The sequence below is a fragment of the Falco cherrug genome, chromosome 3 (genome assembly GCF_023634085.1).
Source record: "Falco cherrug isolate bFalChe1 chromosome 3, bFalChe1.pri, whole genome shotgun sequence".
NCBI lineage: Eukaryota > Metazoa > Chordata > Aves > Falconiformes > Falconidae > Falco > Falco cherrug.
Genome location: NC_073699.1, coordinates 2,501,151 through 2,527,888, shown reverse-complemented (window position 1 = coordinate 2,527,888; position 26,738 = coordinate 2,501,151). Strand labels below are relative to the sequence as shown.

The 26,738-nt window shown below is 37.8% G+C and overlaps 1 protein-coding gene across 4 annotated transcripts in view; it reads left to right on the top strand.

Annotated features, from left to right (window-relative positions):
• ZFAT (zinc finger and AT-hook domain containing) overlaps positions 1-26,738 on the top strand; it is a 145,065-nt gene that overhangs the window by 96,947 nt on the left and 21,380 nt on the right. For all 4 annotated transcript variants that reach the window (XM_055703584.1, XM_027805476.2, XM_055703583.1 and 1 more), the window contains exons 8-12: positions 7,212-7,299; positions 11,160-11,309; positions 13,208-13,381; positions 16,474-16,562; positions 19,063-19,201. In XM_055703584.1, coding sequence (XP_055559559.1) covers positions 7,212-7,299; positions 11,160-11,309; positions 13,208-13,381; positions 16,474-16,562; positions 19,063-19,201 — 640 coding nt within the window. The remainder of the gene's footprint in view (positions 1-7,211; positions 7,300-11,159; positions 11,310-13,207; positions 13,382-16,473; positions 16,563-19,062; positions 19,202-26,738) is intronic.

Below are 26,738 nucleotides of genomic sequence, written 5' to 3'. Positions count from 1 at the left end.
TCACACACTTCTTGGCTACATATAATTGGTTAATTACTAAGCTACAAACACACTGAACTTGTTGCATTTTTTTTCTCTCTTCTTTCTTATCTCTGTGAGTTTCATGTTCTCAGCCAGCTGCCGGCGTGGCATCGCGCATCCACTCCGGCCTTGCTTCATATCCCATTTTTCTTCCAGGCGTTCAGCCAACCTTATCTTACTTTCTTTCTTCTTTAGCCTTCAAGGTCCTTCACAGGCATCGTGGCCTCCTGCACTTGCTATAAAGCTCTCTACAAACACTATGGTTTTAGCTGGCATTGTCTTGTAAATAAATCTTACGCAGCCTTGATAGAACACACCATGTATGACAAATTCCTGCTCATCACCTGAGAAAGCAACATCACAACTCACTTAGAGTATTGTGATAAATATCATTGTTACACTTCCTTTTAATAGCAAAATGTGATTTTTGAGTTAGGGGTTTATGTTAATTTTCCCCCAGATGTGGACAATTTCCATGTAGCTACTTAAAAAAGCTGTTACCATACAGTGCCTAGTGGTTTCAGGTCGTCTTCTGTATGCTTTTTGCGAATATTTGCAACAGCTGAAGTAACTTTAAAGGTGTTTGGAACAGAAGAGAACACTTACCTCCTACTCCTCTTAAGTACTCGTCTTTTGTAATTGCAGGACAGCTTTAAAAAAAAAAACAAACAAAACAGAGCCAGTGACACAAAAGGGAATGCTTTTCCCCCCTTTTGTCCCCCAATTCTGTAGATATTTTGAACAGAATCTGAATTTGTTATGAAATGTGCAGAAAGCTCACAATAGACGTTCTTTTAGACTGCTTTTGAATTTATTATGTTCATGATGTTCATCTGATGGCAAAAATCTGAGTAAATGATGTCTGAGGCTACTAAAGAAAAAAAAAAAGGCTAAAATTAGATACCCTATATCCTTACATAAGTACTGCTTTTCAAGTGTGATGTATGTTCAACAGCTCCCACCAACAGGATCATTTTCATGGTACTAAACCGAACCGAGAAAATGCATTTCATAATTAAAAACACTGTGACAGCGAGATCTTTCAGAGGTATGCTTGCTGGTGCTTACTTTCAAATCTATTTGAGTATTTGAATGGCTTGAAAAATTAATGTGTTAGAATTTACTCAGTAACTAATCTTGGCAGTTCTCATATTGGCCTTTGTGCCCACTGCTTGATCTATTTACTTAATGCATACCTCACTGGACAGGAGCACTCATTCCAAAATATAGTACTTTAACAAACTGTGCACAATTACATGTGGGAAGCAACTTTAATGTTGATTTCAGTTTGCAAAATCAGTTCTTAATAAATATTAAAATTAAAGCTTTCCTGGAGATAGGTGATATTAAAATCTCAGTTCAGTTCCTTGTATGGATGCTTATCTTTTGGTACTTTGTTGCTGGCTGCTTTTCAGCTGGATCCCTGTATTATTTGGTGAACAGGATACATGATGGTTATTAAAAAGCAGTTTACTGTTCGTCCTTGTTGCTCAGTGTATGGCCACCGATCATACTTTCTATGTACCATCCAAGTCTTGTGCGGAATTTGGGATTCTCTGTTCCCTGGGGGATGATGATGGGGAATGCGTATGTGCTGCTTCTTGCCTCTGTGTTTGCTACACACTGTTACAGGGAAGATTTCTACTTCTGAAGTCTGGGAATTGAGGCTCAGCTTGATTCAAAACCAGCATTTTCATAGAATCATAGAACGGTTTGGGTTGGAAGGGACCTTAAAGATCATCTCATTCCAACCCCTCTTCCATGGGCAGGGACACCTTCCATTAGCCCAGGTTGCTCCAAGCCCCGTCCAGCCTGGCCTTGAACATTCCAAAATTTTGTGTATATTCTCCAATTTTCAGTACCTGTCTTTTACCTTTAAGGTTTGTGTAGTGGTTTTTGATGATTCTTGGCATTTATGGATCTCTTTAGAAGTTTAAACCACCACACATGTGAATCACATAAATGACATACTATCTAGGAAAGGCATGGGCTGTTTATAATGACTTTTGAATAATTTAGTTATGAATGAGCTAGTGGTAACGTCAGGGACTGTTTGTGGAACTGGACAATGTTGATGTAGGTACCAGTGTTTGTTTACAACCTCCACTGGGTTTTACAGTACTCGGTATGCTAAACAGATAAACATCATGGAGAGGTTTGTCTCTGAAATTATTTTAAATCTATATATGTAATTGATACTGCAAGATAAGCACCTCTGTAAAACTGGAGTTCAGACCCAGAACCATCACTTGCTAACTGGTGCCGATGTCTGCTTTCACGTACATTTCAGGATAGAAACGATTCTTGTCTTTGGAAGGATGCTTAGAAATTTCATAATGCTGCTGACCTTTCAGGTAATAGCCTAGTTATCGCTTTCAGTAGGAAGTGAGATACTTGAGCTCTGATTGCTTATTTCCCCTTCCTGAGGAGTGCTAATTTTCAGGCCATCTCTGGTCTGGCGGTGATACCTTTGCCTCTGGAGCAGTGCCACTACATAGTAGAGAATGCAAGGTACTGGAAAGGAATTAACCAAAAAATCGATGATCTAATGGTCAGGCACTCAGCTGGAAAATGCCTTTTTGTTCTTGGCCCTTGCTTCTGTAATGAATGTCAGCTAGCCATTCATTTTTACTAGTGCTTATTTCACGAAAAAATGCTTAAGTAATGCTGTATGCAGGTGCTTGTCATTTTGTGAGCTGTGATTTCTGCTGCTTGCCAGGCTTTGTAAAAGTCTGTCTAACCATTTGCAAATTTTCCTGTAGCCTCCTTCACGTGTGTGCACAGCCGCCTCCTGGGTATATCAGATCCTTTTAGCTAAGTTGCATTTTAATAGGACATCAGCTTAATTTGGGAATCTTTCTTGAAAATTTTGATTTGAGCATCATTTCTGGACATCTTCACTCATTGGATATGTAACTCAAGGGCCTAATTCTCTTCCCATAGGCATTAGAAATGAAATTTAATTAATTTAATTAATTTATTGATCTGAGCAGATGCAGGAGCAGGCTTTGTTTCTCTGTTCCTCTATGAACTTATACAATCAAATGTTGCGTTAATTGAGTTATGGGAACTTTTGCTGGAAATGCTCTCAGAGTACCAATATTTAAGAGAGCTTAGTTTTCTGCTCATAAAATCATGTCACTACTACTAAAAGGAGTGGAATAGATTGTTGATTTCTAGAACATATTTGTCTAATTCTCTAAACACTTTTTATTATGGCTATGGTCTTAATTGTACACTATCAATGAAATTGATAACAAAGCAGTCAGGAGTTCACACAGTCTCTTTTGAAATTAGTGGCAAAATTGCTGTATAGATCATACAATACATGATCCTATGTACTCATGTATTTTCAAATGAGAAGATGCTTGTGTCATAGAGTGTCTCTTTACTGATGAGTGCAGTAGAATAGCTGCTGTTTCTGATGTTTTGCAGTTGAGGTCATAGTATATTTGATTCATTAAGTAAACTTCATGGAATTCTGTTGGTATAAATGCTACATATACAGAGGCTTTTCATTTTTCTTTTCATGACTGTGTACTAACATATACTAGTACACCTGCCCCTTGAATTTTCTTGAAACAGAGGAAAAAAGTTCTCTTCAGAGAGCTATAAATTGGTATATGCGATATAACTGATGCTTTCTTAGCATGATGAGTTTCAATTAATTTATAAATAATTTTAATTAATTTGTATAGAAAGACTTTGTGGTTCCTATGTCAGTGATGTTATTTTATAATGAAACATAGCATAAACAAGAAAATTCTGTGGTACCATTAGACTAATTTTTTTCACTAGGGGTAAGAATATTTATGAACCTAATTAATTCCTGATTCATGGAACATGAACAGTACTTTCAGTCACGGAGCTAACTTTCAGAAGTATTTTAAGTTTCTTATATTTTCTCAAATTGGCTAACGGGGATTTAGCAAGTCTCAGGAAGTGTGGAAGGGACTGTGCTGATTGGACTGTGCAGCTGGTGTCTAACAAAGGTAAATCCAGCTCCCTTGATACTTCACTTCTCTTTGTGTCCTTAAAAAAAAAAAAAAAAAACCAAAACACCTCAAAGGCATTTAAAAGGCAGGCACTCTGATAAGGCATAGGATAATAACTTTTATTCTAACCAGAGGAAAGCTTGCATGCTGAGAATGTGATGAAGGTATTACTATATCCTCAGCCTGAGTCCTTGAAAGTGCTTCTGTCATCACCCATGGCAAGGGCACTCTGAAGAGCTGGAGCTCTAGTGGGAGAGACCTCTGGGGCTTTGTGTTGTGACCTAGGTGCTATGAAATATTTTGTTTGCAGCAGAGGATTTCTTAAAACTGATTTTGAGAGTGATGGGATTACACTGAAGGACTAGCACTGTCGCACAGCTCTCAGAGCAGCAACAGAAGTACACTTAAACATTCAGAACTAATAATATAAGCTCAAAAAGTCTGTGACACTGGCCTGGAGAAACAACAGTGAAAGGTTTGGCTTCAGCTGCGTGCTTTCTGTGAGAGACGAGCTTGACAGATCCATGTTGAAGGGACTCGGTGCTCAGAAGCACGATCTGTTTGTTACACTACAAAAGATACCCCTCTGGAAGATCATTTACTGCAGAACTTGGTATAGATAACTTTCTAACTCCCTGAAGAAAGCTGTGGGATTAGTTTGTTATTGAAAAATCTTGTTACCGTTGTCATGTGGAAAGATGTGTTCTTGGTGCCCATACTTTCATGTTGCTCTATAGCTCTTGTTGCATTTACTGATGATTTTGATTTTTCCCTCAGGCACAGGCTTGTAGTCTTGGCTTCGTGAAGATTCTTAGCAAGAATGTAAAGTTGTCACAATTACAGTATTTTACTTAAAGTACTGTGTGTGGAGTGGTAGGATTATTTTTTTTTTGGCTTATTTAACTTTATGAAACAGCAAGGTGTATTTGTCTTAGTGTTCTGGACACAATGAGAAATAATACGGTGAGTATTAAAGACCAGCAATACCCAACTGTACATTAAAAGTATACTAATTCTTTATTTATTGTCTATTTTGAAACAGTTATATAGCAAGTTTGAGGAGCAGAGTGAGATCTGTCAACAAATTTCAGCCGGCCCCTCAATATCCCCTAAATGATACTGCACTTATTTTTTCTTACATGTGCCACAACATGAATGTGATCATGCAACCCAGTCTTTGAAAAGGTGCCAACATTGCTATAGAGTTTTATTAGAATTGCTCTACTAATTTTCATTTGAGTAATGTGTTCAGGTGCAAGTCTGAAATCATCATCAGCAGGTTTAGGGATAATAGGTGATAACATTTGAGAGAACCTAATTCCACAAATTAACAGCTTTTTCTCGAGAAGATCTTGCTCACGGAGCATTGTAGACTCCTTGAATTTCTTCTTCCAAAAACCAGCTACTATTCTCTGCTGTTCCTGCTTCACTTGAGATTCTCAGGACTCAAGATGGTGACTGCCCCAACTCCATCAGAGCAAGATACTGTCCTTGCTTTACTCAGGGTGGTAATCCTTTAGAAGCTTCTACACCCAGCCCCTGGTATAAGTATTCTCACAGGAGCAAATGACCTTCTAACAGCGCAGGCAGAACTCTCCTCATGCCATTGCCATATCAATGGTGATGAAAGCTTCATGTCCCCTATCCTACTGTCATAAAATTATTTATTGCTACTTCTGGTTTTAACTTGTAGGTACTTCAACATAGGAATTTCTTTCTCAGAGGTAAATGAGACTGAATGCAAATACCTGCATCTTATTCCAAAACCTATTTGCCATGAAAATGCTTTAATTTTTCCTTTTCTTTTAATTGAGGTGTCCATTTATAGATGTATAACTGCAGCATACAGACAATAATAGCCTCCTTGTACATTTTTCCTCGCTATTCAGAGATGCTGGTTGGTCTCAGGTCAGAAACTGGTAAAGTCTAGGATCCTTATTCTCCTGTTACATCCAAATTTCTCTTTCATAACAAAATTTCATACATACATACATAATAAATTTCCCTTTCATAACAAAAAAAAAAAAAAAAAAAAAAGAGGGGGTCTATCTCTTTGATACAGTAATCTTCCTTTCATGCTCTTCAGGAAGTTTTCTGTCCTGAAATAGCTAGTGAAATATCTGTTCTGTAGCTTCAGCTCACCTTTTGACAGTGATCTCTTGGTAATTTGGTAGGGACACATCTCCCACCAGGTAACGTGTTATCTGGCTATCTGCCTAGTTGTCAGGACTGACTAGACTTCACTCCATCTGTTGTTTTGATAATCTCTTCATGTGTTAATCTGGTCAGTGCAGAGGTGACTAGATGATGCACGCATTTGATTGAGCATCCAGTCTGTTGTGTCAGCAGGTGCTTCTGGAAAGAAAAACTTCTTCAATTTAGATAATAAGCAGCAAAGATTGTTTTGAATAGGGTAATTTAACACTTAATGGAGAAAAATCCTACATTTTTTATGTGGAGTTTGACGTGTTTGTAAAAACATTGAAATTACAATTACACTTAAATTGTTTATAGGAAGAAGTTGAATCAAAACTCTCCAGTTCAACTTGTTTAATGGTGCTAAATGTTTTATAATATCAGTGCCACTGATAAAAGCCAGAGCAGTCTGTAAGTTGTTTTTTTTTTAAAAAAAAAAAATTAGAATAATACTTTATTGGTAATATATAAAGTGCTGGATATTTATAAAGTAGTTAGAAATGCAGACACTGAATAAGTCATGGTGTCTGTCATTGTTGACTCTTCTGCTCATTTTCAGGCCATTTTATAAATACACATATGGTGGATATCTTCAGAATAATGAGAACTGATCCTTAGGTTTCAGAAGGGTGGACTTGTGAAAGAAATGGGAAAACCCTGAATATTACTGCTTATATCAAATGTATTCTCTTCTGTTATGTGACTTGATCTTTCGCTTCTTGATTGTCTAAAGTCAGTCAAGATAATGCTTACATTTATTGTGCATATTCTCATGTGCTATAACTTGGAGCCCTTCATTTGTGAAGATTAATAATATGTTTACAATACTTTAATGTTTTTCCTGCACTTATTTCACTATAAATATCTTCATTTTTTCCTTAAAAACTGAACCTTCTATTATAACTTTGTTGAGAACCATGTATTACTGAATAATGACTGCAGTGGTTACACCACTGGACTGATAATGCAATCTCTCTCTTTCTTTCTTTCTCCCTTAAGGATAAGAAGAGTTATTCCTGTCCTGTGTGTGAGAAGTCATTTTCTGAAGATCGACTTATAAAATCTCACATCAAGACAAATCACCCTGGTAAGAAAAAATCAAGGAAAATTTCTCAGTCTGTTGGATTAAATGGCTAAAGATTTAGAGCGAGCAGTGTAATGTGATTACATTGCACAGAAAGAGCCGAGTCTATGTCTAATTTAACTGGTTTAGAGTAAGAATTGTATTGGGTCTGCAGATTTTAGAATTTAGAGTGAGAAAAGTCATTCTTCCAGCTTGTGTGTTGTGGAGTATATCAGGTAATTGCGCTAAGAAATCTATCTTCATCTGGCAGAGAACTCAATTCCAAAGGAGGACCCAAGTGAATTAAAATTAAGCATTGGGAAGTTTGGAACTAGTCATACAGACAGACATCCTGTAACAGCCCATGAGACATAAAAATCCTGTTGGCCATCCATAAAGTGACAGAAACGCAATTATTGCACGTTATTTTGTCTGTCGGTGATTGACATGAATTCAGAGGTCGCTGAGCTGCCTTTGTGCGCGCTCATTAGTGCGTGGCTGGGCTTCACCTCCAGGGCCCGCTGGGCTCGGTGGCCCGGCTCTTCGGGGAACCAGCTGTGATGTGCTGTGCCCAGGGTGAAGCCGGAGCTGACAAGCCGGGCTGGGCCCAAGCTAACCACAGTCCAACCCCGGGTCATACTGTGCATTCCAGTGCCCTGATTTATCCCTGCAAGCACAACAGGAGGTGCCTGCGGGGAGCCGGTGTGCTGTGCCTGAGCGAACAATCCTTTCCCAAATGCTCAGGTGGCCAGTGCGGGGCCTGGTCTAAGCCTGGCTGATGTGCACTCGGCAGAGCCGCGTTGCTGTGTCTGTACTTTCCTCTGGCGTTACGTGCGATAGGAAGGCCCGCTGCTGCTGTGGGTGCGGGAGGGCTGACTGCATCGGCCAGCAGACTGTAATTAACTCGTCTAGCGTGGCACTTCTCACCCGACTTAATTTGATATTAAGAAAGAAAATACTGGCCATGCTCAAACTGAGTTTGGGGAAGAAAAAATCCAATTAAAATGAGGTAACTTTTCTTGCCTTTGTCAGAAATGCAACATACCAGGTAAAGCAGTAGTTTCTTATGCTCCTACTGCCACTAGGTAGTGCTAGACCCGTGTTTTAAACAATTTCCTTCCCTTTAATTTCCGACTAGCTCCCAGTTTAGTTCTTTAGTGACCAAACCTCTTTATTTGCAGAGCACTCTACAACAGTGTGGTTGGAGGGCTTGTCATACATCAGGGGACATGTCTGATGCAGCAAATTGAGATGAGGAAAGGCTTCTGTGCTATACTGTAGTCGGGAGTTATGTCACCCAGTGAGCATAGAAATGGATTCTCAAGAGCTGTGCCTATAAAGCCTTTGTGCTGTCAGCCAGGGAGTATAGGAGGCCTCCCTAAATAATGCGATCTGTAAACGAGCAGCACCTTACGTACTGCATCCTTACAAGTTGCCATTGGTCTGCACTGGTCCGTTGTCTGCTGAATTGTTCCTGTGTGCTGTGTCTGGGGTCCAGGAGTGCCAGCTAACTGGAGCCCTGACGTGCTGAGTTCATGCTTTTGAAGAATACTTTGGAACAATTCGTTTGGTATCTGAATCCCTTTAAAAGTATAGTGTACATTTTTTTTTGATCCAGGAAAGTGGGTTCTTTTTAACTCTGGGTTATAATAGTGGTAAGGTTAAAAAAGAAAATCTGCACAGCCTATTATTTTGTGTCCTCATTTTTAATTCATGTAGCGCAGGCAAATAGAACTTAGAAGCAAAATACCAGATTTATTATATATATCTCCATGGTACTAAAGAAATGCTACATCTGATATGCCTATGCAGTAGTTATGCAACAACACTGTTGTAGTATATGGAGGAGAATTAATGCACAAATCTTTTTCCTGTGCATGCTGCTCTTGTAATCAGGAGGAAATCCTTTATTCGTACAACATACTTAATTACAAGCCAAATGAATGTGAGGGGTCTGATGGTATAAACGATCAAGTACCGCAGTGAAATGAGTGCAATTGTTTTTAAAAATGTAAATGGAAAAGAGTAAAGATGAGAGGAAAAATGAATACTGTTAAAAGGAATTGAATTTTAAAACCACATATCAAAAATTAATTTAAACTGAAATCCTTTCATATTTATCATTAAAATGCTATTTCTGGGGCTCCTCTCTCCTTCATTTCTTAATATCATTTAGCGTGACTCCTCTCTTGTCTCTTCCATTTCATCAACTAGAAAGTATGAAATAAAACAGTACTTTTTTCCTCTTCTAGGTGTGCAGAGAATAGGAGTTGAATTCTGGTCCCATGAATATAGTGGGACAAAAATTTCTGTGGACTTTGGCAGAGCAGTATTTCAAACCAAAGAGATAAGAGAGCTTGGCTTTACTGCCAGATGACTTCGGTACTCATCAGTGAAGGGTCTCGTATTCTGGTTCCAGCTCTCAGAATTATCTACCTATTCATCCATTGTCTTGATTTAATATGATATTTGTTAATAGTCCTGAGACATGAGAGGCATCAGCTTTAATAGATGCCTACTGAGCAGACATACTAGCCTGCAGTCACGAATGAAGGATATAAGCCATAGAAGGCAGATGCAGGTTCAGACTTCTTTTCTTTTTTGGGGTCCTTTAGAACATATCTATGCTCAGTTCATGGGCTTTTATGTTTCCCTTTTGAAGTTGGATTCCTTGTTCATACGAGTTCAGGCAGGATTTTTGATTCCACTCTGGGACTTATCATCACGAGACTAGGTATAACAGTTCATATTTGGTAAAAATCTAAGTTTAGACTGTAACTTTAAAATTTTACAAGATTTTGAGCATAATAAGTCACCAGCTTTCATACTTAATGTTTAGATTGCATGAGTGCTGTATTTTCATTTGAGTCAAGTGACAGCATTTTATTACTGTGAAATGCATTGAGTAATTTGATTTATTTTTTTTAAAGCATTTGACAATGTTTTCATTATGTGTGTTTGGGACATTTTAATTTAAACTTCATTATTTTGAGCTTTTTCACTGTGACAACTAAGATATTTGATCATATGAAGGAAAAACGTAGAAAGCTGAACATGTTTAGCCTGAATAATCAAAGGCTGGGAGAGGAAGTTTAATTGCTGTCTTCAGCTACCTAGTAAGAGATTAAAAAGAAGACAGAGCCAGAATCTTCTTGGAACTGTACAGTGAAGGGACATGAGTTGAAGCAAGGAGATTCAGATTAGAAACTAGGCAACTAACTTTGACTCCTAAGGTCATCAAACACTTGAATGGGCCAAGAGAGGTGGTAGAATTGCCATCCTGTTCAGAACAGGACTGGATATGACCTGAAGCAACTTGATGTAACTTTGTGTTGAAACTCCAAAGTTGGCCCTTCTTGGTGTGGGTGACCTTAGAGGTCCCTTCCAGTCACTTTTGTTCTGTGAGTCTGTTTTTTTCCTTTAACATTTCTGATTATCAGGCATTCTCATTATTACAGCTGTGGCTGACATGAATTGTCTTCAGATCCTTGACATCTGGCAATCTGGGGTGAAATCCTGAATAAAATCTTTTGAAAATAATTGATAGAAAAAGCGCCAAATAAGTATATTGGGAAAATTAATAGTGGGAAAATTATTTCTAAGCCTGTGACACACCCAAGATTTTTTATATTTAAAATATCTTTTCTTAATCAGGCAGTGGGGACACTGAGTACACAGGTCAGGAGAGAGAGCACAGAACATCCTAGAAGCCCTAAAGGAAAAAAGGTCCTTATGTTCTTTGCTCAGGTCTTACCTGAGTGGCAGTAGGGGAAGCAGAGCTTTGAAAAAGTTGGAGTGAATCAGGATCTCGCTCTTCAATATTACTTACAAAACAAATTCCCTCATGTCCTTCTGGTTTTTATTACCTTTTACATTTCTCTCAGAGGTTTCAATGACTACTATTTCTGAGATTCTTGGCAGAAGAGTTCAGCTGAAAGGACTTATTGGAAAACGAGCTGTGAAATGTCCCTACTGTGATTTTTATTTTATGAAGAATGGATCAGACCTTCAACGTCATATTTGGGCTCATGAAGGTAAAACTCTGCTTTTAAGCTTCTGGGCATATAGTCAGTCTCATATTCCATACAAGTGTTGCTGACAAAAAAAGGAATTCAAATTTATTGCTATACCTGAATCAAAAACTTTAAGCCACAGTGAAGGTTGAATAATTAGTTTAATAGATTCTGGATCACATATGGAACTGAATACATGAATAGACAGCCTAAATGTTTTATAAAATTTATAAGTTTCTCATTGAGGTTTTTTCCAAAAGTCATTCATAAACCTTCTGTAAAGTATTCTATAATAAATAGCATAAGGAGGAGTGAATTAAATATGTGCTCAGTCTCTTAAATCAAATAATTTCCTGTATCTTCTAATGAATAACTGCTGCTCCTTTTACATTTGTCCAGAAATACTTGGTCTGGAAATCTATTAGTAAAACAATTGAAATCCAGTTGCTTTAATGTATACATATAAATTCTGTGTGTATTTTAATTAAATCGTGCGGAGCGTGGCAGCTAGCTGCCACAGACATAAGCAGTAACAAAACCCCCATAAGATAATGCTGATCATATCTGTGTCTTTTCAGGGAGGAGTTCCAGAAATACGGCAACACACAGGTTAAAACTCCCTTGAACTTAAAATCTATGCCCAGTAAAATCTTGTGTCTACCTATTCTGTCTATTTTTATGACAGGTGGAAGACCACCCGTATTCTCTTTAGTCAGTTAATGATCTATGGAGCAAATTTTCTATGATGATTGAGCATGGTTTTGGACTCTTTAGCCATCCCTCTGCCTAAAGGGGATGATGGGATTTGGTACACGCAGGCTGATATTTTGGTTCCAAAGTGTGCCCACGCAAATATGCTCGTACTGCCTATTTGTTTGAATGCTTTAACTATGAGCTTACCTGCATGTGCACTACAGCAGTGGTCCTCTGCACCAGCCTTTACTCCATTAAGGAGTTTTTAATGCAGAATCGTAGGCTTACAGCAATTACTTGTGTATTCCATAGATACAGTTTGTTTATTCTGCCAGAAGAGCTTGGGACCCGTTTCATCTAACTGGCAGGAGAAAGAGGTGAATAGAAATTTATTCCCAAATCAAAGTGTGCAATCAAGTCTGCTTAAAGTAGGCTGTAATTCCTCATGCTTGTAAATGTAGTCTTAAGGTCATGAATATCAATCTAAAACTGCCAGAGCCTCATGAAACTGTTGAACTACTCTGACAGTTCATATTTATTCAACTTTTCTTTGAAGGATTTACTTTGTTCTTGTAGACCTTCTGCTAGATGGCATACTGTGTATCTCTCTATTACATGCTTTGGACTGTTTGAGAGAAGTGAAATTGTAAGTGCTTACTGAGGTGGGGGGAAAAGTACTACTGTGTGAGCCATTAGCAAATCTGACACTAATTAACAATAAAACACAGTTTTGCACATTTAGCTTCTGCTTACATATTAACTACCTAATGAACCAGTCCTCCTTGAAACAGGTTTCTTCATTCTTTATTGCAGTAAGTAGAGAATGATAGTTATCTGAAGACTTTTAGAGGGAGATTTGGTATGTACACCAGCTCCGCATCAACTTACATAGTCTGGATTCTACTTTTAAATGAAGGATGGACACACCAAGACCAAAATGCTAGTTTTTGCTTGGTTAAACTAAGTACCTGGCTTCAATAGGGAAGTATTTAATTCTAAAAGAACCCTCCTTTCTCTTAGTAAGTTAAATGATGCTGTCAAGAGCTTGCTATCATTTACGTAGAAGCTATAGGTGAAATTTCTTAGATGTAGATATGCAAATTTTAAAATGTTGACCTTGTTATCCATGTTGCTTTCATGATCTGAAATTTCTTTCAAGCAAATGTCTGCCCTCTCATTTTAAAAGTACAGCTTGTTTGTTTCATAGTATATTTTTTTATTTTTAGGTGTCAAACCCTTCAAATGTTCTCTCTGTGAGTATGCCACTCGCAGCAAAAGTAACTTGAAAGCCCATATGAATCGTCACAGCACAGAGAAAACGCACCTTTGTGATATGTGTGGGAAAAAGTTCAAATCAAAAGGCACTTTGAAGAGCCATAAACTCCTTCACACTGCTGATGGTAAGTGCATGTTTATTAAATTCAAGTTTATTTTAGGGCTATAAATACTGGCTGTACTATAAGACCTTATTAACAAGCATTTTTCAGTTGAACACTAAGAGCTACTTAAAAATTTTGTTTATTCCCAAGAGACACTGTTGATGAAATAATTCAAAACTTCTGCAAAATGAAGTTCTGTGAAAGACAGCTGTTTCTGGACTACTTGATTTTTCTGAAATTTTACGTTGGCTTTATATCCCTTTGTATTCTTACAGAGATTTGTTATTCTCAATAGAAATTCGAAAATACAGATAGTTCCATGGTTAAAGTCCCTTACTGCTTTATTCTCTGGGAATATCGTTGGGAGTTGCTGAATTCAGTAGCCCAGTGGAGGCCAAGGCTGCTGCAGCTCTGTGTCTGCAGGGCTGGTCAGCCAGGGGCAAGCCTGAGCCTGTATTCTCTATAGGCACACACGCAGCACATGCATTTGCTCCATACTTTTAATATTTCTGTGATGATAACAGAAAGAAGCGAAATGCAAATCCAGAAAATTTTATATCATTACTTCAACAATGCTTTATTCCTCTGTGATTATCAAATGGAAGTAAATGATGTAGCAGGGTAAGTTGTACAGACCTTCATTATGACTTAGTAGCTTGATCTTTGTTACTCGTGCAACCTTGTGAAACATCATTCAGCTCTTTATTGACCATTTCATTTCAGTTCTTTTTGGAAAAATACAGGTATTAATTAGCATTATCCTTTCACAGAAAGCACACAATGCTCTGTAACATCTTTATAGTATATGTGATGTTTTTCTATCAGAGGTATTTATTTTTATGTATGCTTGTATCTGTATGTATAAGTGAAAGACATGAACCCTTTAGATTGATATGGTACATATTATAGGAAGTATGTAGTTACTGGAGTATTACCAGTTAGTAGATCACTCATTATCCAGAAAGTACTTTCCAATATTTTGAACTATCTTGGCCAATAACAAGCAGGTGTTGTACACACTTCTAAACTTAATATGCAAGAATCAAGATTTTACTTACCAAATGCAATCCTCAGCTGATTCCTGGCTGAGAGAAGGAGTAAGTTGTATTTGAATTAAAAGGAGATTGGTGCGTGATTAGAATATAAAGAAAAAAGAGGTGTCTTTTTAGGGTGCTGTAAAAAAAAACCCTGCATAGTGTTTAATTTCAAAACCTTTCTGTTTTGTTTTCACCATCTGTTACGTCCAAATAGCGAAATTCAGCAACAGAAGTTGAATTTTTTTTACCTGCGAGTTGGTTCTTATTTCTTGAAAAAAACGTATCTGTGTGTAGGTAATTACTGCAGTTCAGCAGAGGCTGCTTTGAAATTTGGCACTGTTAAGAATAACACAATAGTTGTGCAAGAACTAGCTTTGTCTGGGTTTAATTTAAAGGTGTGAAGTTAGTTTGAAACATTTAATTGCATGCAAGAAACCATATTCTCTTACCAGGCTGAAACCTGGACTCTAGAGGCAATGTTATTACCAGGAGCCTTTTTTATCTGGCTTCAGACTGTCATCATCTTCTGCAATAACCGAGGTGACTGCATGTTCCTTTTTGATGCACCTCCTTTGTTGACTGATACAAATAAATCCAAAACTTAGCTCTTTTGCCTTGCTTTAAAACTTCCAGAAGCATTCCAGGAAATTCCCCATACCTTTGGAAAACACATTTTTCCATTGGCTCCGTAAGAAACAGAACCTCACTCTCTGTGGAGTCTTAAGTAATTCTCCTCACTAAGTCCACCCCAGTAAACTCTTCATGCATTTCAAACACTTGTGGAAAAAAAAGGTAACATTTGCCACCAGGAATGCAGCACATGATTTGTCAGGGGACTTTCAGCCTCTTGAATGCTGACAGTTTCTCTTTGCCCAGTGTCCCTTTCTATAGTGACAGCGCTTCAAAAGTTCTTACTGGTGCACATCTAGTGTTCTTTCACAAATAAATGAATTTGAAAGATGTTTTGCTGTTTATGATGCTTGCCTTCCTGACTTACGAATCCAGGCAATTTTTTTTCAAATATCAGCCCTGCAAGGTCAATTTAACCAGTGGAATATAAAGTAGTTTTCTGTCTGCTTTATTCTTCTCCAGAAAACAGACTTCTTATGACTGGCATGATAGAAAAATATTCGGTAACCCAGGCTTATTAGTGTTTGTGATTAGAAATAAAACAGAAAGCCTGGTTTTCATTATTTTAATTAGATATCAGAAATTGTCTTAAGGTTTTTCTTAGCTGTGTTTTATGGAAACTTTCACACTCAGTATAAAATGCCTGTAACTTTTTTGAGCAAGATCCAGAATCTAAAGAAACCTGATCTATTCAGGAAAAAAAATGTATTGTACTTCTCCATCCTTCCTTCTGGTTCTTTTGTTTTTGGAGTAAGTTGTTAGCTTATAGTTATTCCATGTCAGTCAAATACAGTTTGCCAGCCATGGGCATTTAATACAGGAATGAAGTCTTTGTGTGTTTAATGCACCTTGTCATTCGGCTGGAGGTAGCAGGACTGATGGAATCTTAAAAGACGAAATACGGAGAGGGGGAGTATGAAACCCAGAGAGTAAAAGAAAGGGAATTGTGTTATTTTAAATCATAAGGAAAAAAATATCTGGGAGAGAGAATGCTTTGAGGTGAAAATGTGTTTGAATCATAACAGTTCAGTACTTGGGACAGAAGTAAATAGAAACATGTGAACATAACCAAACATCTGTGTTTTAAGGATTTCCAAATCTGCTTTACAAACAGCAAAATAACTGTTCCTGCAGTTGTAAATAATTGATTTCCTTCTTCCATTTAGGCTGCACTATAAGGATTCTTTTTGTCCTTTCCCAAGTGACTATTCCAGGAGCGTCTAGACTATTTAATGCTTATAATTTAAAGATGACACTCAAGGCGTTTTTTTCTTCCTTGCTATGCTTTCTATTTAACCAAAATTTTTGCAACACAAGTGCCAGACTTCTAGTATTGTTCACTGCACATTCGTAGCATTTTAGAAATTATCTTTATAAGGAAATACAATCAGTAGTTTTCTGAACATAAATAGAAAAAGGTTACTCCATTTTCTATTCCCATTTCAGGAAAGCAGTTTAAATGTACGGTGTGTGACTACACAGCTGCCCAAAAACCACAGCTGCTACGTCATATGGAACAACATGTTTCTTTCAAGGTAAGAAAACACGTAAATCATGCGTACTGACAAGTCATTTAGAAACACATAGAACTTCAGACAACAGTTTGAAAAAACTGGCACATTTTCCTGTTTGGTGACAGTTATGGCATCTTAACATAGTATTTCAAGAATTTTGACTTTATAGTCACACTTTTGAGATAGGGTTATTTTGTTTGTGGACAATTAATTAGTATCTTTTCTTGCCAAAAATAGACATATGTTGCAATATAAAATAAACCTTATTGGTTTTTTCGATCGTCAGTCCCTGAGAGAAGGAATCTAATATGTACCTTAAAATGTCCTAAGGAAGTAGGGAAGTGAATCCCATACATTGCCCACCTGCATTTACTCTGAAAGTTTGCCAGTCTATTGTACTATAGATCAGTTCATATACTTGAAGAAAATTGAAAATAATTAATTTTAAAACACCCCATTTATCTGAAACTGCCTTGGAAAGAGTTGTGAAGATTGTTAATGTTTCTATGATGTGTTTAGGTTAGAGATACGGTTTATTTTAAAAGACTGTATTATGGTTTTATTCCTAAATTTCATGTTGGTTCTTGGCATGACAGGTCTTGATGTAATGAACTGTGCAATATTTTATTCAGGAAATAGAAATTATATGTTTCTTTTCCAGAAAAAAACACCAGTCTTTTGTATGTATGAAAAATGTTTATTTTAATGTAACACTTTATCTTGGCAATGAGCATACTTCTTCTTGAAAACATCATACTATGTTCATATGCCACATCTTTCATTATCTAACAAACCGTTTTGCTTCCTTAAAGAGTACACTCCATCATTCTTAATACTTACCAATGCTATGTACCTCCATAAAGCAGAAAGGAAGACAGTCTTTTGATTCATCATTTAAATTTTGGAAGACAAGACATATAAGAAAATGAAGCAAGTCATCTAAAGAGATAAAACATTTTGAACAAATAGTTTTTCTTTCTTAAGTATGTAGTTTTGCTGTGGTCTTCTTTTTTTGAAAGGATTTTTTGTAAATGAAAAGACATACTTTTCCTTTTTTCATCGCTAATGGGTTGAATGTACTCATGATGCAGTTCTTGAAATATACTTGGTTCTGACCTCGGGATCAGCTTTAAAACTGTTGACTCAGCACCTCTGTTCAGTCCTCTGTGAGCCTCTATAGAAGTGTGGCTGTTCAGTGCATTACCAGGAGAGCTGCAAAACACTGAAATAGGTCAGTCAGGAGTATTTGTCAAAAGTTCAAAAAGCCTGTTAGTAACACATTGTCTCCTTCTGGAACAGTTGTTTGCATGCATGTCCAACTCGGAGGAATGTCAGTATTTTTACAACCTAATGGTAATTTAAGCCATTGTACTTCCAGGCTGTGTGGATTTGCAATCCTGCTATCTGACAGGAGATAACATGCAGGATATGCAAATATGTAGAAAGTGGTACAAGAACACAGTGTTCTGTCTGGATTATTTTCTTGAAAAAAGTTTCAGCAATAGAAAAGTACCCCTCTCTGAAAAATTGAATAGCTGAATATTACAGTACCCTCTGAATTGTGAGGTTAAGGGAATCTGAACACCACTTTTCTTCCTTATTTTTGCTGTTTGGAGCCTGAAGGAAGGTCATGAGCAGCAAGCTTAGGGGAATGTTCTGGTCAATGGACCCTGACTGCAGACATTTCCCAGCTTTAAATTCAGCTTCTTCATCAACATTTCTGTACCAACCACTTTCTGCTGACTAACTTCAGCTGGGCCTGGGTGCTGTGCATGAAACATGTTGTATCCCATTCCGAGGTACTTGACATTTCCCCAAGGACATGGGTCAAGGTCAGCGTTCTTTTCCAGGACCCTGATGGTTGTGTCAAGCTTCCTCTAACTGTGACATATCTCAGTCGGAAGGTCATTCTCAAAGGCTAACTTTAGGCACAAACACTTGTTTTCCTAAACATTTTCTTTAGAAAATAATTTAGAAAATAAGACGTATGTTCTTAAAAATTAATCAGTTTAGTTCCCAAGACTTAGCTTGCCGAATGGTCACATGAACGCAGGTGTCAGTGAAAGGGGACGGGGAGGAGCTCAACCCCCAGGTACGGTTGGTTATCTGTTCAGTTAGATTGGCTGCACAGTCATGTTGTACCTTTGTGTATTTTAGCTCTCTTACTGCCCATTTCCAGACCAAAGCTAATGGTAGCTGAGTAATTTCCTTGTAGTAGAAAGTCTCCACGTGGTCAGACCTGTGAGCATCAATTATGAAAACACACAGTTTACCAAATTATGAAAAGTAGGTCACGATCTTATAATGTTGAGAATACTTGTTGTCTTGCACATCATAAAAAATATTTAGTTGTACCTAAAAACATTTAGGTACAACTTCCACTTACATTGAATTTTAGAATCTGTGAAAGATGCCTAAACCAGAAATCAACATGGTTTCTTGGGATCAAAACATTGCAGCTTAGGCTTGTGTTCTGAAGAGGTCAGGAAATACGGTCTAGCATTTTCCATTTTGTTCCTAGCCTTTCCGTTGTGCACATTGCCATTATTCCTGCAACATATCTGGTTCCCTGAAGAGGCATTACAACAGAAAGCATCCTAATGAAGAGTATGTAAACATAGGTTCTGGGGAGCCTGCAGCAGAAGCCCTTATCCAACAAGGTACATCTCTACAATATAAAACTTGTCATTTTTTTTGCTCGTGCAAACTTGGTTAAATGCAAACTTTTGTGCAATATGCATTTTCCTCAGTTTATTGGGTGTTATGTGATAAATCATTACTGCTTTGTAGTAATTCTGAAATGCCCACCTTTTACCCTTCATTCAGTGTTCTTTTGTCATGATTTCTAAGGATGGGTGAACCAAAGTTTTGATTGACCTTGCCGGTACTATTCATTGTTGCATACATTTATCATTTGTTTGTCTACTTTTGGAAGTGAAGTTGAAGTCTGTTGAAATGAATGAAAAATTTCAATCGTTCTACTGATAAATTTCTATGACAGTTTTGTAAAGTTAAACTCAAGGTAAGGATCAGCAAACGTAAGGAAAGAGGCTGAAGAATAAATGGCAGCAAATTACTCCCTTACTAGAAAAATGAGGGGGAGATGAGAGTAAAGGTGAAGCAGGCTACAAATTGTTATATTCAGAATCTTGTTTATGGGCAAAGGAAGCACACCTTTTCTATATAAGTAAAGACAAGAATTTATTAGTATAATGGAAAACTTAACAGTCTAATTCAAGAATCACCATTTATCTAGCCCTAATTATTTCTAAAAAATCAGCAAAGTATAGTTAGAGTGCTTACATAAAGAAGTCTCAATAGTATTATTAATACAATTAAAATGGTAATTTTTACTCTTTTGCCTGGTGCTGTGGTCACCCCTCCACTGTTTTTCGGAGTCCTAAGATGGGTGATTTCCCTCTGGTGTTGGTGTTGGGATGGCGTTGTCAATAAGTTGTCAGCGTCTGGAGTTCTTTCCTGGGAGGAGTATGATGTTCATCTTCCTCTCCCCCTCCACTTGGGGCCATTGTTACATGTGTGCTTACACCCATTTATGCTTTTCTTTCTCATTGGTCTCTAGCTCCAGATTAAATCCAGATTTACCATATACACTGCCCTTCATCTATGTTCAATGCCTTTTCTTGTTGTCCCTAAAACCAGTTTTATCCAGCTACAGATTTGCGTTATCATTTCTGAGTTGTTTGTAGCTGTGGGTTCTTCAGTGCCAAGCTTGTGCCCCACTTCTTATCACTCCATGCCTGCCCTTCCCTGTTCTGCATCCTGCATCCCTGCTCGTCAATGCTGTCCTACCAGGGCTGCATTTCCCTACATTACATCTCTGTGTTAAGTGTCCTAAAGATCTCACTCTGCCTAGAACAACTGCTTGTTGCTGCTCTCTGTGTGAAACCAGAGACACACTACACAAAGACAAAGACAAATAAGACTAGTTAGATACAGACACCTGGTCAATTACAGAAATTGTACTGAAAGATGAACAAAGTAAAGGCGAAAAGGATTTTGGGGAGCATCAAAAATTCAAGACTAAATAGAAGAGCTAATGGAATAGAATCATTTAGGTTGGAAAAGACCTTTACATCAAATCCAACCACAAACCTAATAATGCTAAGTCCATCAATGCCAGGTGGGAGAGAAAATCAGATTGTAGTAGGTTTTTTTAGCACTTGTATATAGTAGCATAAAAAGTTATATCCCTGGTTGTTGGTTTTGTCTATAAATTTAATCCCAGATGAAGTCCTGTATCCTTCTGAAAAGATGGTCAGTGCTACTGGTTGCTTTATTTCTACTTGATACAGATAGCATAAACTGGAACTCATTCCTTGCAGTGTCTGGGTGCTACCAAAGGAGACGTGTACAAGTTGCCCAGCTCCCATGAGTAGTTTTACTATTGCACACGAAGTGGGTGAACCAAAGCAAACAAGGACTGTGCAGTCACATACCGTTTTGGGTGTGAAGCTCCTTCAGTTCTAGTGCCTGGTGTGGGAAGAAGAGAAGAAAGCCAAATTAAACACTAAATTATATTGAAAATATTTTAATGGTTGGTAGAGTTGATTTTCTTATTTTGTGATAATTTTAGGAAGTATTTTCCTTATTATTTTAATAGAAACTACCACCCTTTTCATAGTATTTTTTGGTATCTTCAAAATTTCTGGTTTAGTTGAAGAATAGTGGAGATCAAAATAATTTTCTTGCATTAGATAATGAATTAAATATAATTCTTCTAAGATGACATTATTTCTAAATGGTATTTCCAAAATATTCATCTAATGCAGAAGATTTATCTACTGAAGGCATTAATCCATGTTAAAGTAATACTGAAATCATGACACGGAGAAAGACACTCAAATTGAAGTCTGAGACTATCCCTTTAAACTTGCACTATAATGGAGAAATGTGCAACTACGCTAAGGAGTTTGAGCCTGTGTTATTTTTATATGACATTTCTTTGCTTCCTTTTTGTCAAAAAAAACAGAAATAATTTAAAAAGTAGATCGTTGTCTATAAATTTCAGGGCAGGAACGTATAGTAGAATTTCATGATTATTTTCACAGACAGTAAAAGTTGACGGGGAACCTGCAGTTGTTTTAAAGTAATTTTAAAGTAATTTTTACTTGGTCAGTACTCTGAGCCTCTTCTGTAGTCATCCTGGTGCAGGAAGAATGGTGCACTATGGGGAGCTTTGCTGAACTTTCCAAATACCTGAGCACTGCGAGGAATTGTTTGTCCGTAGCCAGTCTTAAGAATAGGTACCTGAGATTTAATTCTGTTAATATAAAATTAAGGACCATATTTACAATGTCTTGAACAAATAAAAGTAATCATATACTAGTTAGGTTTTCTTTCCGCTTTGGGAGCCATGTAAACGTATTTCTGAAAATAATTATTTTCCACTGCAACAAAAAACCTATGATGGAGGAGTAGGCGTACAATGAAGACATTAGAGTGAGATGGGAGACAACAGCCTTTAATTTTTTCTGTGGTGGACATGCTTTGTCTACCACATTGGAGCACTGGGCAATGATTAATGGGATGAAATTTAACAAGTCCAAGTGCTAGCTTCTGCACCTAGGGATAACTATAACACCAGGGATAACTATGAACTGGGAGAGCAGCGGCTGGAGAGCAGCAGGAAGGGATTGGGGGTGCTGGCAGCTCTGTAGGAGCCCACTGTGCCCTGGCAGCCAAGAGGGCAGCGCGTCCTGGGGGGCATCGAGCGTGGCATAACAGCCGGCCAAAAGAGGTGGTTAGCCCTGTATTCTGCGTTGGTGTGGCCTCCCCTTGAGTCCCGTGGGCAGTTCTGGGCCCCACAGTTTAAGATAGATGTGAAGGTCCTTGAATGTGTCCAGGGGAGGGCAACAAACCTGGTGAAAGGGATGGAAGGAATGTCCTGTGAGGAGTATGAGGAACAGCTAAGGACTTTGGACTTGCCTAGTTTGGAGAAGAGGAGGCTGAGCACCAACCTTATTGCTCCCTATGGCTTCCTGAGGAGGGTCAGTGGAGAGGCAGGTGCTGATCTCTTCTGCCTGGCGTTCAGTGACTGGGCGCGTGGCAATGGGTCAGAGCTGCGCCAGGGCAGGTTTAGACTGGGCATTAGAAAACATTGCTTTACCAGGAAGGTGATGGAACACTGGAACAGGCTTCCTAGAGAGGTGCTCGGTGCCCCAAGCCTGTCAGTGTTCAAGAGGCATTTGGACAATGCCCTTAACAACGTGCTGTCATTGTAGGTCCCTTCCAACTGAAATCGTCTGTTCTGTTCTTTCCATCTCTTGCCTTCGCATCCTTCCTCCTCCTCCTCCTCCCATCCCTACACAGCATTTGTGTTTCCTGTGCTGCTGTAGTGCTGGGCCTGCCTTCCGCGTGTTTGCTTGCTGTGTGGAGTTTCAGAGCAGTAAAGGGGCTTCGAATCCATGGAGCAGCTACAGAGTCAGTGCCTCTTACCAAGCCTCTGCCGTGAGGAAAGCCATGGTGATGGCTGTACTCTTCTCACGTGCAGCCTCCCTCGCCAGCTTTATTTCTTGCTCTATGATACATCACGTGGATCCTAATTGTGGTCTCAAAATAAAAACAGGAGACCTGCAGATTTCTTATTATACTGTAGAAATGTCAGGTTTTTCTCAATGTTTTGATATCTCAGTGCGGGGGGAAAAAGTTCCTTGTGGGGAGACTTTTGGTAATTAGGATTTACACTTGGAGGTGGTAAACATGAGTCCTATTGAAGTTCATAAAAATTTTCCTGATTTTGGAATCAGAAGATCTTCTGTATCTGGGTCACACGGCACAAACAGATCATCGCGGACATACGATGCAGTACGACAAGGTGTGTGTTTCTGAGCCACTTGGGCCGGCCGGTGCAGCCTGCTGTCTGACCAGCCTGTAGCGTTTCAGTTTACCATGTTCGTAGATCTGAAAAGCGATGTTGGACAGTTATTCATGCATTCATATAAGGGAAGAAGACCCTTCAGACCTGATATTGAACAAGTCCTTTGAACTTAAAGTACTATAGACAAAAAAGAAAAAGTGGGAGAAGCGGCAAGCAAAAGGGTTTGGAAAAAAAGTGGGAAGGGAAACTAAGAAAGATTGATGTCTAATAAAAGTTCTATCTATTCATATTGTATTCTAAGTTACCCACTGAGCCCAGCGTGAATTGCCTCATACTTGCTCATCTTTTCTTCTCTACTCTCAACTGGTTTCTGACTGCATTGCAGACATTTCAAGTAATTTTAATTGGAAATATTTATATGACTGTAGACTGCTGGACTCTACTCAAGATTCCTAGAATGAGTTTATAAATAAATGAATGATTCATAGAATAGAAGAGGGAACATGTTCATTTGAGCAACTGCATTGCCAGGGATAGACAGCAGTATTTAATTTCTGGGTTTATATTAGAAATTAGAATCAGCCAGGATCAGGGAAATGCTTGGGGATTTGGGGGTGGGTGGGTATTTTTTTGTTTGTTTAAATAGAAGTCTACTGTCTGACATTTATTTTAGTATTTTAAAGTAATAAAGGAAAATAAACACTATAAGAATTTGATGTATTCTGCATAGGGGACAAGAGTATTATATATGCCTTACCCACTAGTTTTTTTGTGAGACTCTGCCTGTTTGTTCATTTGATAGCTTCCTTTTTTAGTTTCATTTGCTTTGTGTGGGGCATGTCACATAATTTTTTTTCCTGAAATTGTTTCTTTTCTCTTCATTGATACTCCCTACCATCCATTGTTTTGTTTATGTGTTCCTGTACTCTCTGGGAGACAGATTTTCCATCTGTGTTTGTGCAGCAACTTGTGCAGTACATGCGTGATGATCCAGTTGTGGCCTCTGTGTTCTCTTATACCGCTATCATCACGTGGTTTTTTTAACATAAAATAATAGTTGTCTTATAGATATTTTAGGCCAAGAAGTAAATAATGTGGAGAGCACATGTCAATGCCATGATGGAAAAAAGTTGTGGAGCTGTATAATATTTGTGCACATTATTTTGTTGCAAACATCAGTTTTAGTATTGAAAGTAGATAAGGTGTGTAATTCGTTAACTTTCTCTGTATGTTACCCATTACTTTAAAGAATCATCTAGAAATTAATTTTCCTGACCTTTCATATCCAGTCACTGACATGGAGTTATATATTACCAGTTTAATTCTATGCTTCCATTATATGTTCTTTAATTAAAGTCATAATGACAAAAGTTACAGCTTTAATTTATCTGGTGTATTGTTACAATAGCTTCAGTTCCAAAGTAATGCAGCAAAATGTCCTGTCTTTCACAACAGCAGGTTTTTCCTAATACTACAGGTTGGTGTGAAATGAATATTTAATTTCATTTTCTGTAACTGATAATGTCTTTGTCCTAATCTGAATAAAGGTATTTTGCTTTTGCGAACTTTTGAGTTTCCCTTAATAAGGAAACTGTATCAGTTTTGTCTGGAGATGAAGTGTTGAGAATCTGCTGTAATGGTGAAGTCTGATGAAGACTTAGGATAGATTGAGAGCAGAGAGGGGGAATTGTATAGAAACAGTAAGTCTCGATGAAAGACCCTAATGACTAGTTATATTCTGTTTCATCAAAATAAAAAAAATATTTCTTTTCACCTGGTAGAATATCATATGGTAGGTTTACATTAATGTAAAAGGGAATGCTTTTTCTAATCACCTTATTCATAAAAGACTGTGCAATGAGGACTTGGCTTATAACCAGTTTATGAGAGTATATTTGAAGCATTTGAACATGATGGGTAAGTGTCATCATTTGCCATGATAATGTGGAGTCAGCCATCTGGTGGCATATTTCCTAATGTGGCATAACTCACCTCACTAGCCATTAGATTTGTTAGAATGAGTTCTAGTCACCTAATGCAACAATTTATCACATGCAAATTATTTTTGTTCTGCTTTAGTCAATAGGGGGATAAAAGAGAAATACTTACATGCATAATTACAAGCAGCTGAGATCTGACATTTGACCAAATTACTTTCATAAGAAAAAGAAGTAAAAGCTGTTTAATCTAGTGTACAAAACTGGATGCTTGTAATTTTGTCACGCTCAGTTTTTTACCTGTAACGCGGCATACTCAAACAGTACACATTGTACTAAATTCATGCTATGCATCATTTTGTAGATAGACAGAAAACTTAGGTTTTGCATCTTAACATAAACAGTAGAAACTCTCAAAAGCAGAGATAGTTCGGTGAAGGTGACATTACATTTTATCTCTTTCTAGTATGCTTTGATAATGTGGCAAAAAAAATAAATTGTTTGTTTGAAACTTGAGAAAACTACAACAGCTGTCTTGGAGAAGTTACATTTTAAAAAAATTATTAAAGTATGCGACTATTGTGTATGTTAAATATTAAGGTCTTAGTGTTGTTTATAAGCACTTAAAAAAAAATCCTAGCACATCCAGAAAGAGTACAGTGCACTGTGGTTTTGCAAGGCTGTCACACCAGGGCTTTGCAGGACAACGGGGAACCAGTATTTAAAGTGGAAGCTTGTCAGAGACCCCAGTGTTACAGAGATGTGGACTATACATACAATTTATATTTGAAGCCGCAATTATATGTAATGAAGTAGGCCCTAAAAATAGTCTCAAAGGCACTCTAATTTGAAAAAAAGAGTATTTACAGGGCAAAAGTATTAGTTCAGAATTATTTAAAACAAGCTAGGCTTTGCTTTTGGTAAGCCTAAAGCAGAATGTAAGTCATAGACGCCCTCAGACTTGAAAGAAATTTCACTTAGGAACTAGAACTAGTCTCCATTGGCTGCTAAACTTGAATTTCAACCAGAATCATGACTGCGGGAATGATTCTGCACAGACTGAAGCATCCCCTACGTTTGCACTATCTGTATGTGGCAAAGCAAAAAAAAAAAAAAAAAAAAGGGGTGGTGTTGGTAAAACTTCCTATGTTGTCATTCCTTGAAAAAAATCCTCACTTTCTAATGCACGTGCCACTTCTACAATGGCTTTTGTTAGCAAAGCAAGCACCAGTTCTCACTCCGTGAGTAAGTTACTATTCACTTTGCAATTTGTGTTCCCTCTGTTATAGTAGGCTATCTCCCTTAACATCTAGCTCCTGAGAGATGAAACCAATACTTTTTACATGGGCCTAATTGCAGAAATGATGCTGTATCTGAGGCTAGTGCAGAATTACCTGTTCCTGCTCTTTTTTTCCACTTGGT